This window comes from Oncorhynchus clarkii, chromosome 9 (assembly GCF_045791955.1).
Source record: "Oncorhynchus clarkii lewisi isolate Uvic-CL-2024 chromosome 9, UVic_Ocla_1.0, whole genome shotgun sequence".
Taxonomy (NCBI): domain Eukaryota; kingdom Metazoa; phylum Chordata; class Actinopteri; order Salmoniformes; family Salmonidae; genus Oncorhynchus; species Oncorhynchus clarkii.
Window position 1 is genome coordinate 17151855 of NC_092155.1, and position 14737 is coordinate 17166591.

The 14737-nt window shown below is 40.8% G+C and overlaps 1 protein-coding gene across 2 annotated transcripts in view; it reads right to left on the bottom strand.

Annotated features, from left to right (window-relative positions):
* The window catches only part of LOC139416005 (glucosidase, beta (bile acid) 2), a 35679-nt gene that overhangs the window by 9800 nt on the left and 11142 nt on the right, over positions 1 to 14737 (bottom strand). For both annotated transcript variants that reach the window (XM_071164234.1, XM_071164235.1), the window contains 7 exons: positions 14359 to 14598; positions 14078 to 14180; positions 13127 to 13280; positions 8366 to 8491; positions 6740 to 6924; positions 1235 to 1339; positions 1014 to 1121 (listed from right to left, as the gene is read on the bottom strand). In XM_071164234.1, the coding sequence (XP_071020335.1) occupies positions 1014 to 1121; positions 1235 to 1339; positions 6740 to 6924; positions 8366 to 8491; positions 13127 to 13280; positions 14078 to 14180; positions 14359 to 14598 (1021 nt within the window). The remainder of the gene's footprint in view (positions 1 to 1013; positions 1122 to 1234; positions 1340 to 6739; positions 6925 to 8365; positions 8492 to 13126; positions 13281 to 14077; positions 14181 to 14358; positions 14599 to 14737) is intronic.

Consider the following 14737-nt stretch of genomic DNA (forward strand, 5'->3'; position numbering starts at 1 on the left):
TGCGATGCGGTGACTTAGACAGCTGCGCCACTGGGGAGGCCCCATCCACAAAGTATGAAAATACAGAGAGGTGTTGGTAAAGGTATATTGTCCTGCTAACAGCCCATAACGGGCTATTATAATGCTTTACATGGTGTCCAGGTCAGGATAACCAAAACATTTCTTTATTAAAGACTATCAGAAAGAAGGTTGGTACTTATTTATTTTGATGAATGAGTGACTCAGCTTTATGTAGGTGCCAGCTATACGACTGTGCAATCAAATTGATAATATATATATATATATAACGATATTTGGGAGGTTATTTAGTTTTCAAATAAACAAAAAGCGATTGTAATCTGAATAAAGGCCAAAATAATATTTGTAAAGGACAAAACATTTATTTCTGTTTTTATTTCTTTTTAGAGGGAGAGAGGTACCTGCTAGAACAGCGGGAATGTTTCCCTAGTCAGCACCCCTAGTGCAATGCCCCTTAAAGTGTTGCTCTGTAGTACCCAGGGGTGCACCCTGTCACACTGAACCAGCATCTGTAGCAACACAACAATGCAGTGTCTTAGACCGTTGCGCCACTTAGGCGCTGTACAACATGACCGGTCGGGAGTGGGCTACAGTAAGAGCAAAATAAAATAACAAAAACCTTAGTGTAACAGTTTTAGTAAGTAATACTGAAGTCGTGCACAATTATCTGTTTCTTTTTAGGTTTATGTCCCCCATTCATTTTCAGTTAGAGATACAGTAGGACCCAAAAGCATAATCAGTGCTTTAAGTCCCCCTTGTGGTGGTCTGGAGCAATGAAGTGGTGACACGGTACCGTACCAAACCACAAATGACCTCTAAGTACCGCAGCATAATCACAAAACATTTAGTGGAGCAACCACTGTATGGGATAATATAATTTATATGAATCCGTCTCGAAGGATTACAATTTATGAATATGAATCCTGGCTCAAAGGACCATATCTTTATGAATTGTTGGTAAATATTGGTACAGTATGTGTGTGTTTCCTCTATACCTGGGTCTCCTATGTCGTGAGGGACTACGTTCTTAACCTTCACAGGGGAATTTCTGCCACTCATCAGATGGAGTCTTTCAGTCGGGTCACACGAAACAACACTGCCAGCTGAAAAATAATACATAAATAGTGAACACGCACAAGCACATATGCTCCAGGACAGGAGAGAGCTACCACACACACACACACACACAATAACATTCAGACCCTGAATTACTCACCAATGTCATATTGCAGGCTGAGGGCTAGTTTGGGCCATAGCATGATAAGTGCAAAGGAAGCGTAGAAGTGCACGTCGTACGTGTTATACATCCTGTACTCCTGACCTATGAGAAGAAAAGAGAACATTCAAAATGATTGAACTCACACACTTCAGAGAGGAGTAAAGACAAGTGTACTTCACAATGAGTCTAACAGACAAGTGTTTCCTCCCAGTCGGGGAATTGAACCCCAGTCTCCTAGCCCCCGTGTCATAAGCGGGGGATACTGACCACTATACTAACGAGGACAGTGTCATTTTGGAGTCTACCTATTTATAAAGACCCCCCTCCAGCCACCTCGTTGATTACAAAATTTGCCTAAAAAAAAAATAAAAAAAGGTCAAATTTAATAGGCGGTGCAGTCATCTACATTACATGGCACAAGTGTGTGTGTGTGTGTGTGTGTGTTGGGCTATTCTCTATAGTCTACCACAGTATGAGTCATAATACCCATAAAACCTAGCGGTCAAACACAGAAATGGTTCCAATAATTTTTTCACCATACATTTTATCCATTGTGGATTTTAAAAACACTTCAAATAGGAGCTGTGTTACATGTGGGCTCACCCTGGTGTGACATTTTGATAACCGTGTAAAATGTCTCTCGGACAAGGTGACAATTCAATATATCCGACTGCATTTATCCCCCAAAAATGAAATGCTAATTAGCAATAATACAGATCTATAAATGCCTGTCTCTTAAGCTTTACGTCACTCACCAGGGACATGATTATCTGGATGAGACTGCTTAAAAATTGAGGCAAAAGGTAAGAATCTCTGGATGAACTATATTGACTAATTAATAAATTGGCTGAAGTTATTTAAATGAACAATTCAGTGAACAGTCTTGGGAATGTTTAATTGAAAATGCCTGTTGTTATCTAGCAACATTAGCCTGGATAGAGGACTACTTTAGCAGTTTGTCTAGCCATTTAAATACTTGAGAAAATCCTAAAAACTAGTTTACCTTTAATAAACCAACAGTCTAGCTTGCTAGGTAACTAGCTAGCTAACTTATATGGTGAAGCCAGGGCCAAGCGTTCTTGATAGTTTGTTTGCGTCTGTGAGTGAGGTGTGGGTAGCCTACTTCAAGTACTAAACTTGTAGCTACCCTAGCTAACTGTATTATTTTAGTCTGGCTTTTTGAGAGGTCTCAGATGGACTGATTAGCATCCTTGAGTCAACACTGTATTTTATATAGTGATACTATACTGTATAAACGCATGCTCCACTCAAGTTGAAGTTGTTGACTGATTCCATAGAGGCGGCTAAGGAGAGAGTAGCTGCGAACTAAGACTGCAGCCAAGGCAGCACTGGTCCACACCTGCCCATCGGGGTGAGTATTATTGGTTGGTACTGGATGTGCCTTTTAGGTTCCTCTCCGTGTGTAGTCTGTACCACACAGGCCAGTGCAATAGTCTTTCATATGTGTAGTAGTGTGTTGCATCATATTGCTGAGTTTATCATTTGTGTCAACTTTGAATTCAATCTAAGCCACAGATGATTCATTCCTCCATTGTGTACTTGACCTTTATAGATGCAGACTCGAGACTCAAAGACATTCAAGCAGCACTTTGAGTGCAAGCATCCCAAGTCTCCACTGGTCCCAGTACTGGTTGATGTGCAGGTCTAAGTGACCCCACAGACTCAAATGGACCTACAGCCTAGGTAAGATTCTTCTATCATTCACACCCAGTAGACATGGGGTAAACCACCATGTTGTCAACCAAATGCTATCCTCAATACTTAAGTTGTATTGCTCATGGTCAATGTGATCACTCAGTCTTTAATGTTGTGATTCAGACACGATGACCTCGATTTGAATGCTGCAACTGACAAAATGATGTTGGGGGACCCACGCTGAGAACCCAGGGCATGGGCCAGATATGTGACAATTACCAAAAAAAAAAAAAGGGGGTAAATAAGCACACCATTTTATGTTTATTCCATGGCCAACCATCCCTCTAGCTACCGCCTATTCCACATGGTCTTTTATGTCCCCATGGTCCCTCAACTTCGGACACGTCGGACCTCTCCATCTTATCTCGTTTATAAACCCACGTCCCCTTTGCTGCTTCCTTCACTTGTTCTTCTCCTGATTTGATGACATCTAGACTCAGAAACACATTCAAGTGTTTTAGCTACCCTTTTCCCCCACCGGTGTAATGGTGTCCTCCTGCTTATTCTGGGGTTCAAACTGAATGCAGTAGTAAATGTGCTGCTCACAGTTGACAGCAGCAACACGGACCAGAAGGGTGTTGATATAGCTGTGTTTAGGCATGGCTTCCTTGTTCAGTGTGTTTATCATTCTGGTCACCTAGTATTTTTATATAAAACCTACCTTACACAACCATTTTTTTCATTTGTAACTCACCCACCAAAATTACAATATGCCGTTTACATTTTGTTCTATTTCTGCCGGTCTAATTCCTAAAGTGGAAAAGCAGAAGATCTGTGCACTCTCTGATAATAATTGTGAATGTAGTGCTCATCAATGTCCCAGATTTGTGGCATTGATTTAAAAAAATCATTTAAATCTTTACTTCAAAGTCAGATGTTTACATGTTATGTATTAAAAGGTATATGTATGCATTGCTATCTATTTTGACTTCTTCATAACAATGTAATCACTGGAGTTCAGGTGTTGATGGGTGACTAGGTGCATTCTTGTCAAATAAATATGCTTACTCATTCATGATAAATATATTCTGCAATGAATTCATCTGGTCTTTGAATCTGCAACAGAACATGTCAACGAGTTAGTTCTGAATTGCTTTAATACAGCAGTGCATTCAGACATTATGTATTGAAGTAGATTTCACCTTGTTCATATATACTGAACAAAAGTATAAAACGCAATATGTAGTGTTGGTCCCATGTTTCATGAGCTGAAATAAAAAAGATCCCAGAAATGTTCCATATGCACAAAAAGCTTATTTCTCAAAAATGTGCAAAAAAACTCCTACTTTAAAAATAAATCAATTTAGGTATCTGTGACCCAACAAATGCACATATGTATGCCCAGTCATGTGAAATCCATAGTTGTGTCAAATTTATTTATTTCAATTTACTGATTTCCTTATATGAACTGTAACCCAGTAAAATCTTTGAAATTGTTGCATTTATATTTTTGTTCAGTGTAGTTGGCAGAAATAAGGGGTTAAATAGACTTCTACCAGTTGATGGAGAAGATGACCTGCTAAAATAAGTATATGTTGGTAATACCATCTCGCTAGCTAGCTATATGACTTCTTTGCAAAATACTAGCCTAGTATTCATGGCACATTATAAATATCTGATTGCTACTAGGATAGTATTCTGTACATGACAAGACCAAATGCATAAATAAAACAAATTAGTTAAATTTTGGAACAGTAAATATCATTTTTTTCAATATATATTTCGTTTTGGATCAAGGTAGTGTCATGACGTTGGCCTGGGGGTAGGTTTATGACAGTCATAAATACCTCTCCCCCCTTTTTCCTCTCTCTACCCTACTGATGTGACATTTGAAAATCCCTTGGTTAACAGAGATTCTGGGAATATCAGAAGGTGGGGGGGAAATGAACCATATTCTGGTTATCCGACCAGTTGAACATATGCGGTGGTACTTAATGAATATGATGTCAGTTTGGTTGTCATCTGAGACATTCTCATCAATGATAGGATGACAAACTCTACAGTGGAAAGTCTGCACATTGTAGTTATCGGATTCACATAGAATTGTTGTTCAATTTAAATGTTTGAATATAAAGTTATTGGTGAAAAGATTAAATGTAATTTTAGCTTCCAAATGAGATGTGTTTTTATAAGGTTAAGGCTCTGCTTAATCAGTGACCCGCCCCTGTGAAGAGACATGGGCTGTAAACTATGAAAACGCACCACTATTTAAAGCCTTGACGAAAATGTAACCTCCTGTTCCGAGGATGTGAGGACGACGGTCCATACGTTAAAAGGACTAACATGTCAACTGTTCCGGGTACATTAGGATGACGATCCAATGTCAGAATGGTTCAGATGTCAACTACAGAACGAAGCCAACATCAGCGTGAGCTTTGGTTGCGAATGGTATGAACTTTGAACTCTTATTCACTACAGAAGTGATACCTCCTAGCCGTTGAGTTAGCAAGAGCAGCTGCAAACGTGGGCTAGGAAAGAACAGACAGAGTATGCCGTCTACCACACAACAATGTTACTACAACGTATCCAATTTACAAGCAGAGACATCCTTCAAAGGACAAAGGACTCTGTTGGGCAACACGGCCTTCCATCTACCACCAACCTACCGAAGCGCAGCTCTGAGTAAATATTTATTGCATTTTCCTTTTCCAAATGGGTGGTAATTTAGAATGCATAAGATTCTGTATTTACGATAGACACAATTGCTTCTCCCTTCGTTCTTCAGTCTTCTGGCTCTTTCACTCAAAGCCAGCCCCCTTTTCTTTTGTGTAACCAGCTGTCATATCTGTTCCGTCCACTAGGGAAGTTTTCCTTTATGATATAATTTGTAATCAAGGTATGATTAATTCTGTGTACATGTAATTAGTTAGGTATTTAGTAAATAAATAATTAAACCCAATTTTGTATTGCTGATTCAACTTGTTAGCCAGGGTTCGTGAAGATAACCAAGAATTTACACCTTTCAGATGAGACTGAAATAAAGTGACGATTGCTATTGATGTAAAATATTACTAGGTCATTAAGAGTTTATTCGGAAGATAACAGCTCTATAAATATTATTTTGTGGTGCCCCGACTTTCTAGTTAATTGCATTTACATGATTAGCTCACTCAGGTAATATTAATTACATAGAATAGCATGTCATATCACTTAATCCGGCATAGCCCAAGGCACGACAGTAGCTAGTAGCTAGTTGATGGCAGAAGTGTCAGCTAGAGATGTGCAGGAACTTGCAGGGATTTGTAGTCTTTCACTCTGTCTACTTTTATGTTAATTAGGATTTTTAGAATCAGAGTAAATAGAGATAAATATTTTGATAAGTCTCCTTGTCCAAGAGAGATCTACACTGTTATAAAAATGTCACGCCAGGGTAAGCCTACAGGAAACACAGCCCCTATTTCTAAAAATCCACAATTGATAAAATGAATGGTGAAAAAAAAAAAAAACGATTGGAACCATTTCCATGTTTGACCGTTAGGTTTTATGGGTATTATGACGTGTCCACTGTGAGGCTCAATGATTCTCACAAACATGCAGGGGGATGCAGAGTGCCAACTGCTTGAACTTCAAGTTGTCTAAAAAAACACTTTCGCTCAAGCACCTTAAGTGTGTGTGTGTGTGTGTGTACACACAATACTGTATTTATTCCTTTGTATATAATTTCTCAACAGGAAAAGTTAACAGAATAGCTGGAGGGGGACTTTAAAATTTGGCCCAAAACCCACAACTTCACCAACAGTAACACACACACACACTATTACTGTCAGTTAAATTATTACCCCTTACCCTCTAAGTAGGCAAAGCGACCGTACTCCTTGATGATGGCAGGCTGGGCGGGTAGCCCCCCGTCTTCACTCCGCAGCCCCCCACTGACATCGCTGTCCTCAGGCAGCTCCGTCCACACCGTCCCCCCGTCCACCACGAAGTATAGCTCGTTGAACAGAGCCGATTTGTACCAGGGCGGGAGAGAGCTACCACACAGACAGATAGTTGACTACCATTGCAGATGTTGCGACTTTTCACATGTAAAAACACACATTCATTGTTCAAGTTGAACATGTGAAGAAAGCTATATGTTTGTTATTGAACATGTATTACAAGGTCTTCAGAAAATGTACAGTTCCTTCAGAAAGTATTCACACCCTTGACTTATTCCACATTTTCTTGAGTTACAGCCTGAATTCAAATTGGATAAAAAAAAAATTAAAAAAGAATCTCACCATATACACATGAACAAAGTGAAAACATGAAATATTTGCTCATTTACTGCAAATGAAATATAAAAATCTCTAATTTACATAAGTTGTCACACCCCTGAGCCAAAACATGGTAGAATCACCTTTGGTAGTGATTACAGCTGTGAGTCTTCCTGGGTAAGTCTCTAAGTGCTTTGCACACCTGGATTATACAATATTGCACATTATTATTTTTTAAATTCTTCAAGCTCTATCAAGTTGGTTCTTAATCATTGCTAGACAGCCATTTTCAAGACGATTTAAGTCCAAACTGTAACTAGGCCACTCGAACATTCAATGTCGTCTTGGTAAGCAACTCCAATTTATGGTTGACCTTGTGTTTGAGGTTATTGACCTGCTAAAAGGTGAATTTGTCTCCCAGTGAAAGCAGACAACCAGGTTTTCCTCTAGGATTTTGCCTGTGCTTAGCTCTATTTGCCCCCCAAAAACTCCATTGTCCTTGCCGATGACAAGCATAACATGATGCAGCCACCACAATGCTTGAAAATATGACGAGCGGTACTCAGGGATGTGTTGGATTTGCCTCAAACATAATGCTTTGTGTTCAGGACAAAGTTAATTTCTTTGTCAAAAGTTTTGCTGTTTTAATTTAGTGCCTTAGTGCAAACTGAATGCATGTTTTGGAATATTTGTATTCTGTACAGGCTTCCTTCTATTCACTTGTCATTAAGGTTAGTATTGGGGAGTAACTACAATGTTTCTGGTCCATCCTCAGTTTTCTCCTATCACAGCCATTAAACTAACTGTTTTAAAGTCACCATTGGCCGGCCTCATGTTCAAATCCCTGAGCGGTTTCCTTCCTCTCCAGCAACTGAGTTTGGAAGGACGCCTGTAACTTTGAAGTCACTGGGTGTATTAATACACCATCCAAAGTGTAATTAATAACGTCACCATGCTCAAAGAGATATTCAATGTCTGCTTTTTTTTTTTTTTACCCATCTACCAATAGGTGCCCTTCTTTGCAAGGCACTGGAAATCCTCTCTGGTCTTTGTAGTTGAATCTGTTTGAAATTCACTACTCAAACATTTCCTAAACATAATTACTGGGGTACTGTATGTAGGCAGGTGACACAATCTCAATTTAATACATTTTAAATTCAGGCTGTAACAAAATGTGGAAACAGTCAAGAGGTGTGAATACTTTGAAGGTAGGTACCTGTCCTGCAGTATGGGTCTCTGCCACTCCTCGATACTCCTCTCCCACAGTCTGTAGTGTGTCAGCGCGTGGTGGCTGAGAGAGGGAGCCGCGTCCGCCTTGGTACCAAAGAAACGCGTGTACCTCCTAGAACACATACACAAAAGACATTGGCTGTGTGCAAAATGGTACCCTATTCTCTCTACAATAGTGCACTACTTTTAACCAGGACCCATGGGCAGCCATCAAATACATTACATTACTTATCCAGAGCAGACTTAAAATAACAGCATTTAAATAAGGAATGTGAGACAACATTCCATGATCACTCATTTAAAAATAGCTGTTACCAAGTAGCAGGCGAATACAGTAGTCTACAAGGCCCATAATAACACAGTGATGACGCATTGTCATGATTAAGTGCACACAGAAGTAGTCTTCGTAGGGAGTAACATTAAGCGGCAGTGAACATAAGATATGCACGTATCCTCGTGATGTTCTTTTATTCCTTAAAGACCCCAGGTTCAAGTGTACCTAGACTGACGTACACAAGACCCAGTATATACAGTTGAAGTCGGAAGTTTACATACACTTAGGTTGGAGTCATTAAAACTAGTTTTTCAACCACTCCACAAATTTCTTGTTAACAAACTATTGTTCTGGCAAGTCAGACAGGATATCTACTTTGTGCATGACAAGTAACTTTTCCAACAATTGTTTACAGATATTATTTCACTGTATCATAATTCCAGTGGGTCAGAAGTTTACATACACTTAGTTGACTGTGTCTTAAACTCTTGGGAAATTCCAGAAAATGATATCATGGCTTTAGAAGCTTCTGATAAATGATGTCAATTAGAGTGTGTAAATTGGAGGTGTACCTGTGGATGTATTTCAAGGCCTACCTTCAAACTCAGTGCCTATTTGCTTGACATCTTGGGAAAATCAAAAGAAATCAGCCAAGACCTCAGAAAATAAATTGTAGACCTCCACAAGTCTGGTTCATCCTTGGGAGCAATTGCCAAACACCAGAAGGTACCATGTTCATCTGTACAAACAATAGTACGCAAGTATAAACACCATGGGACCACACAGCCGCCATACCGCTCAGGAAGGAGATGCTTTCTGTCTCCTAGAGATGAACGTACTTTGGTGCGAAAAGTGCTAATCAATCCCAGAAAAACAGCAAAGGCCCTTGTGAAGATGCTGGAGGACACCGGTACGAAAGTATCTTTATCCACAGTAAAACAAGTCCTATATCGACATAACCTGAAAGGCCGCTCAGCAACGAAGAAGCCACTGCTCCAAAACCGCCATAAAAAAAGCCAGACTACGTTTGCAACTGCACATGGGGACAAAGATGGTACTTTTTGGAGAAATGTCCTCTGCTCTGATGAAAAAAAATAGAACTGTTTGTCCATAATGACAATCATCATGTTTGGAGGAAAAAGGGGGAGGCTTGCAAGCCGAAGAATATCATCCCAACCGTGAGGCACGGGGGTGGCAGCTTCATGTTGTGGTTGTGCTTTGCTGCAGGAGGGACTGGTGCACTTCACAAAATAGATGGCAGCATGAGGAAGGAAAATGATGTGGATATATTAAAATAACATCTCAAGACATCAGTCAGGAAGTTAAAGCTTGGTCACAAATGGGTCTTCCAAATGGACAATGACCCCAAGCATACTTCCAAAAGGTGAGGCAAAATGGCTTAAGGACAACGAAGTCGAGGTATTGGAGTGGCCATCACAAAGTCCTGACCTCAATCCTACAGAATATTTGTGGACAGAACTGAAAAAGTGTGCGAGCAAGGAGGCATACAAGCCTGAGTCAGTTACACCAGCTCTGTCAGGAGGAATGGGCCAAAATTCACCCAACTTATTGTGGGAAGCTTGTGGAAGGCTATCCAAAACATTTGACCCAAGTTAAACAATTTAAAGGCAATGATACCAAATACTAATTGAGTGTATGTAAACTTCTGACCCACTGGGAATGTGATGAAAAATAAAAGCTGAAATAAATGATTCCCTCTACTATTATTCTGACATTTCACATTCTTAAAATAAAGTAGTGATCCTAACTGACCTAAAACAGGGAATATTCACTAGGATTAAATGTCAGGAATTGTGAAAAACTGAGTTTAAACGTATTTGGCTAAGGTGTATGTAAAATTCTGGCTTCAACTGTAATTATACCCCACAGGAAGAGCTGAAGAGTAGGTAGAACAACTTCCAGTGGACCTCTTCATCCATGAAATATCTTGGTGTAAATCTACTGAAAGACACACCCAGACTTTATGACATGAAATACGTTCCCATCAAAATATGATGACCTGGACAGGTGGAATTCATTTCCTTTGGCTCTTAGTAGAAGTGAAACAAATCAAAATGTATATGCTGCCGAGGTTAATGTATTTGTTCCAATCACTGCCCATATAAATCCCACCTAAACAGTTGGGGGGGGGTTTGGTGCAATTCAGAATACGAATCCAAGTGGAAAGCCATCAAGACTACTTTGACAGAGATGCCTATACAGTCAGTTTTGGGTAATATAAATATACAAAATCAGTAGATACATTTATCTTTTAAGATATGGTTTAGGATAGTAAAGCAACTTCATTTAGACAGAGGTCAAACTGCTGCGTTGGCTCACATAAGACCCCTACAACAGATTTAAACAGTGGACGCAGAGAGGGATCACATCATTTAGGACAATTAAGGAATGGGGATCTAGAGTTTCATTGACCTAAGTAAAAATAAATATATGGCTTGAATATACTAGATCTTTTACACTTTTGCTTTTGTTTTTCTTCCCCAATTTCGTGATATCAAATTATAATCCTGTCTCCTTGCTACAACTCCGACAGGCTCGGGAGAGGGGACGGTCGAGTCATGCGCCCTCTTAACAACATTATGGGGGGTATATTAAGGAAGACATCCTCTTTTGCAAACCACTGGAAACCAGGACAACATGAGGAAACGTTTTAAGTACTGGACAGCTTTGTGACATCAAATGGACTTTGGTGGTCAAGATGTGTTGGCGCAAAAGCCATGACAGGGAGACATAGTGGAGTGGTAATGCGCTTGCAAGCAGTTGCTCCCTACGCCACTTGGGTACACTGCAGCATTCAGCTTGAAAGACATTTGGGAGACTAACAAAGTTAACCATTTTCACTGTAAAGCAAGTCCCCTGAACTCTCGTGTATTTTCTGCACTGTGCAATATCGGCAGCGACCATGTAATGCTTTTACAACATACAGAAGTGCACTGGTTATCAAGGGGAAAAGTATTGACACATTTTTTTTTAAAATTAAGAGACAAGCTTAAAGTTTATTTTACTGACCATCATTTTCACTTGTCTGACCGCTTGCATGATGACGAGTTTCTCACACGACTGGCCTACCTGGGTGATGTTTTTTCTCACCTGAATGATCTGAATCTAGGATTACAGGGACTCTCCGCAACTATATTCAATGTGCGGGACAAAAAAAATGAGGCTAAGAAGTTGTAGCTCTTCTCTGTCTGCATTAACAAGGACACAGGTCTTTCTTCATTGTATGATTTTTTGTGTGTGCAAATGAACTCAAGCTTACGGACAATGACAAATGTGATATAGCGAAGCACCCGAGTGAGTTGGGTACGCAATTATGCATGTCATTTCCTGAAATGGATGACAAACAACTGGATTCGTTATCCCTTTCATGCCCTGCCTACAATCCACTTACTGATATCTGAATAAGACAGCCTCGTCAAAATTGCAACAAGCAGTTCTGTGAAAATTAAAATTTCAAAATCAGAAGCAACTGCCAGATTTCTGGATCGGGCTGCGCTCAGAGTATCCTGCCTTGGAAAATTGTGCTGTTAAGACACTGATGCCCTTGGCAACCACGTACCTATGTGAGAGTGGATTCTCGGCCCTCACTAGCAAGAAAACTAAATACAGGTACAGGCTGTGTGTGGAAAATGATTTAAGACAGACTCTCTCCAATACAACATGGCAGTTATGTGCATCCTTTCAAGCACACCCTTCTCATTAAGCTGTGGTGAGTTATTCACCATTTGCCCAGTGTCGTCCGGGTTAGGGGAGGGTTTGGCCGGCAGGGGTGGCCTTGTCCCGTCGCACACTAGCGACTCCTGGGGCGGGCCGGGTGCAGTGCACACTGACACTGTCGCCAGGTGTACTGTGTTTCCTCCGTCACATTGGTGCGGCTGGCTTCTAGGTTAAGTGGGCACAATGCTAAGAAGTAGTGCGGCTTGGTTGGGTCTCCCGAGTCTGTACGGGAGTTGCAGCGATGAGACAAGACTAACTACCAATTGGATAATACGAAATTGGAGGAAAAAAAAAAAAAAAAAAAAAAAGAGGTAATTAATTTGTATTTTTTAAAGACCTGACTAACTTGAGGTGTAGCATGCAGTGTACATTGTTGAAAATTGAGCTGAGACACAGAGGAAAGTAGAACAGATTGAGAGGAATGGGGGAAAGCAACGGATGAGGAAATAAATTCAGTCCATTAGTCCAATTTACAATAAGGCTCATCTCACTGACATGTCATAAAAACAAGTTGTTCCTCCCCGTCGGTGAATTGAAACCCGGTCTCTGTCGGGACAGCTTTTAGTCATATTGCATAGAAACAGAGAGCGGTAAATTCAAGATCAGAATGGCCTTTTAATATAAAGCTTATTAAATTAAAAAACTAAGTTGTTCCTCCCAGTCTGGAGATACGGACCACTATAACAAACAAGGACAGATTGTCAATTTGAATTCTACCTATTTTTTAAATGTTACCTGACGTGTTCCCTCTCCCTGGAGCCAAATGTGATGTTAGGCATGTCCCACGCCAAGCTAAACTCCAGATCGTTGTGGCCCTGAGCCGGCACTGGACAGCCCACTGCCAGGGCTGCTGCCACCTTCTCTCCCTTCTGGGTGGGAGGACTGGAACCTGGGGGCACGAGGCGGAGGGGTGGGGAAGGAGGAGTAGAGTGAATGTCAAGGCGTTGTTAGGTTCTTCTTTTTCAGAGTAAATAACCCACGGACACTAGAGAAGCTTTAGCCATGTTTCATCCTTCCCAAAGGTTCTGTACAGCTGAAAATCAGACAGCTAAAGATTTCAGACATCACAGTTTAAATACATCCTACTTAAACTGTAAGGAAGAGGAGTGTCTTATGGTTCCACAGGAAAGAAGGTAACCAGATAGCAACCCTGATTACTCCCCTAAGACTCACCCCTCACCTCCTGACCCACAGATATCCACTGGACTTCCCTATATCAACACATCGCTCTCCTCCATTAAACACATTCCAAAGGTTTCTGGCTTTTTATAAACTCTTTCTATTCAAGGCTTTGTCTCTTTGTCTTTATTTAATATCTCAATGTTCAAAGTTTAGCCGATCCCAACAGTGTCAATAAAAGACTTGACTATGACCTGGAAAAGGAATCATGTGGGTGCTGTCATTCAAACCCTACGACCCTTACAGAGGGTTGTCCAACAATTACTAATATATCCCTTCTTTTCCTGTACCCAAGGATGTTACATTATATGACAATCTATAAGAATATTTGAACTGCATAGGTTTAGTAAAAAGTGCCTAATTTCTAGATTTCGCTGACTACAGATCGTTGGTTCAACGCTCGGTCGGCTCCAGCTAGCCGTTTTAACAGAGCTTTAAAAAGATTTGTGGGGGGGGGGAAATAATATACAAAAAAATGTGATGTGATCGCCGGTTGATACCACTGACCAGTGGGGGAGTCCAGCCGTCCATCAGCGATGAGGTCACCCCACAGCACCCCACAGGTTCCCTTTGGGCTGAACGCTGTCTGGTGACTGATCTCCCTGTCAGACTTCTCACACACACATTTCACACAGTTAACAAGGTGATAATGGTTGTGCCATCTTCAAATGGCCAGTGTTTTTTAATTGAAAGGAAAGTGTCAATAGCAATGAAAACAAATGATAAATCATAAACAGAAACATTACCAGTGCACAACTGCAAAAACATAGTGAATTTATGACGTCTACCTGTTCTCGCGCTGCCATGCACAGAGTGTAGGGGTTCACTGTGGTGCAGTGATGAAGCAAAACTCCAGACACGGACTCCCCCGCCTTCTCCAGGTGGAATGGTTCGTTCCAGTGGCCCCCACTCTTGTCGTCCTTGTGGCCTGACCCATTGACCATGGTGAGCATGATTGAGACGTCCAGCGGGTAGTCATTCTTGTTCTCTATGTCCCACACAAACACCGCCACTGGGAGACTGGAATCCTGGAGGACGACAGAGAGAGGAGTCAGAGACCGACACATAAAACTTAGGTTTTCAAATCAAATTGTATTAGTCACATGCGCCGAATACAACCTTACAGTGAAATGCTTACTTATGAGCCCCTAACCAACAAGGCAGTTT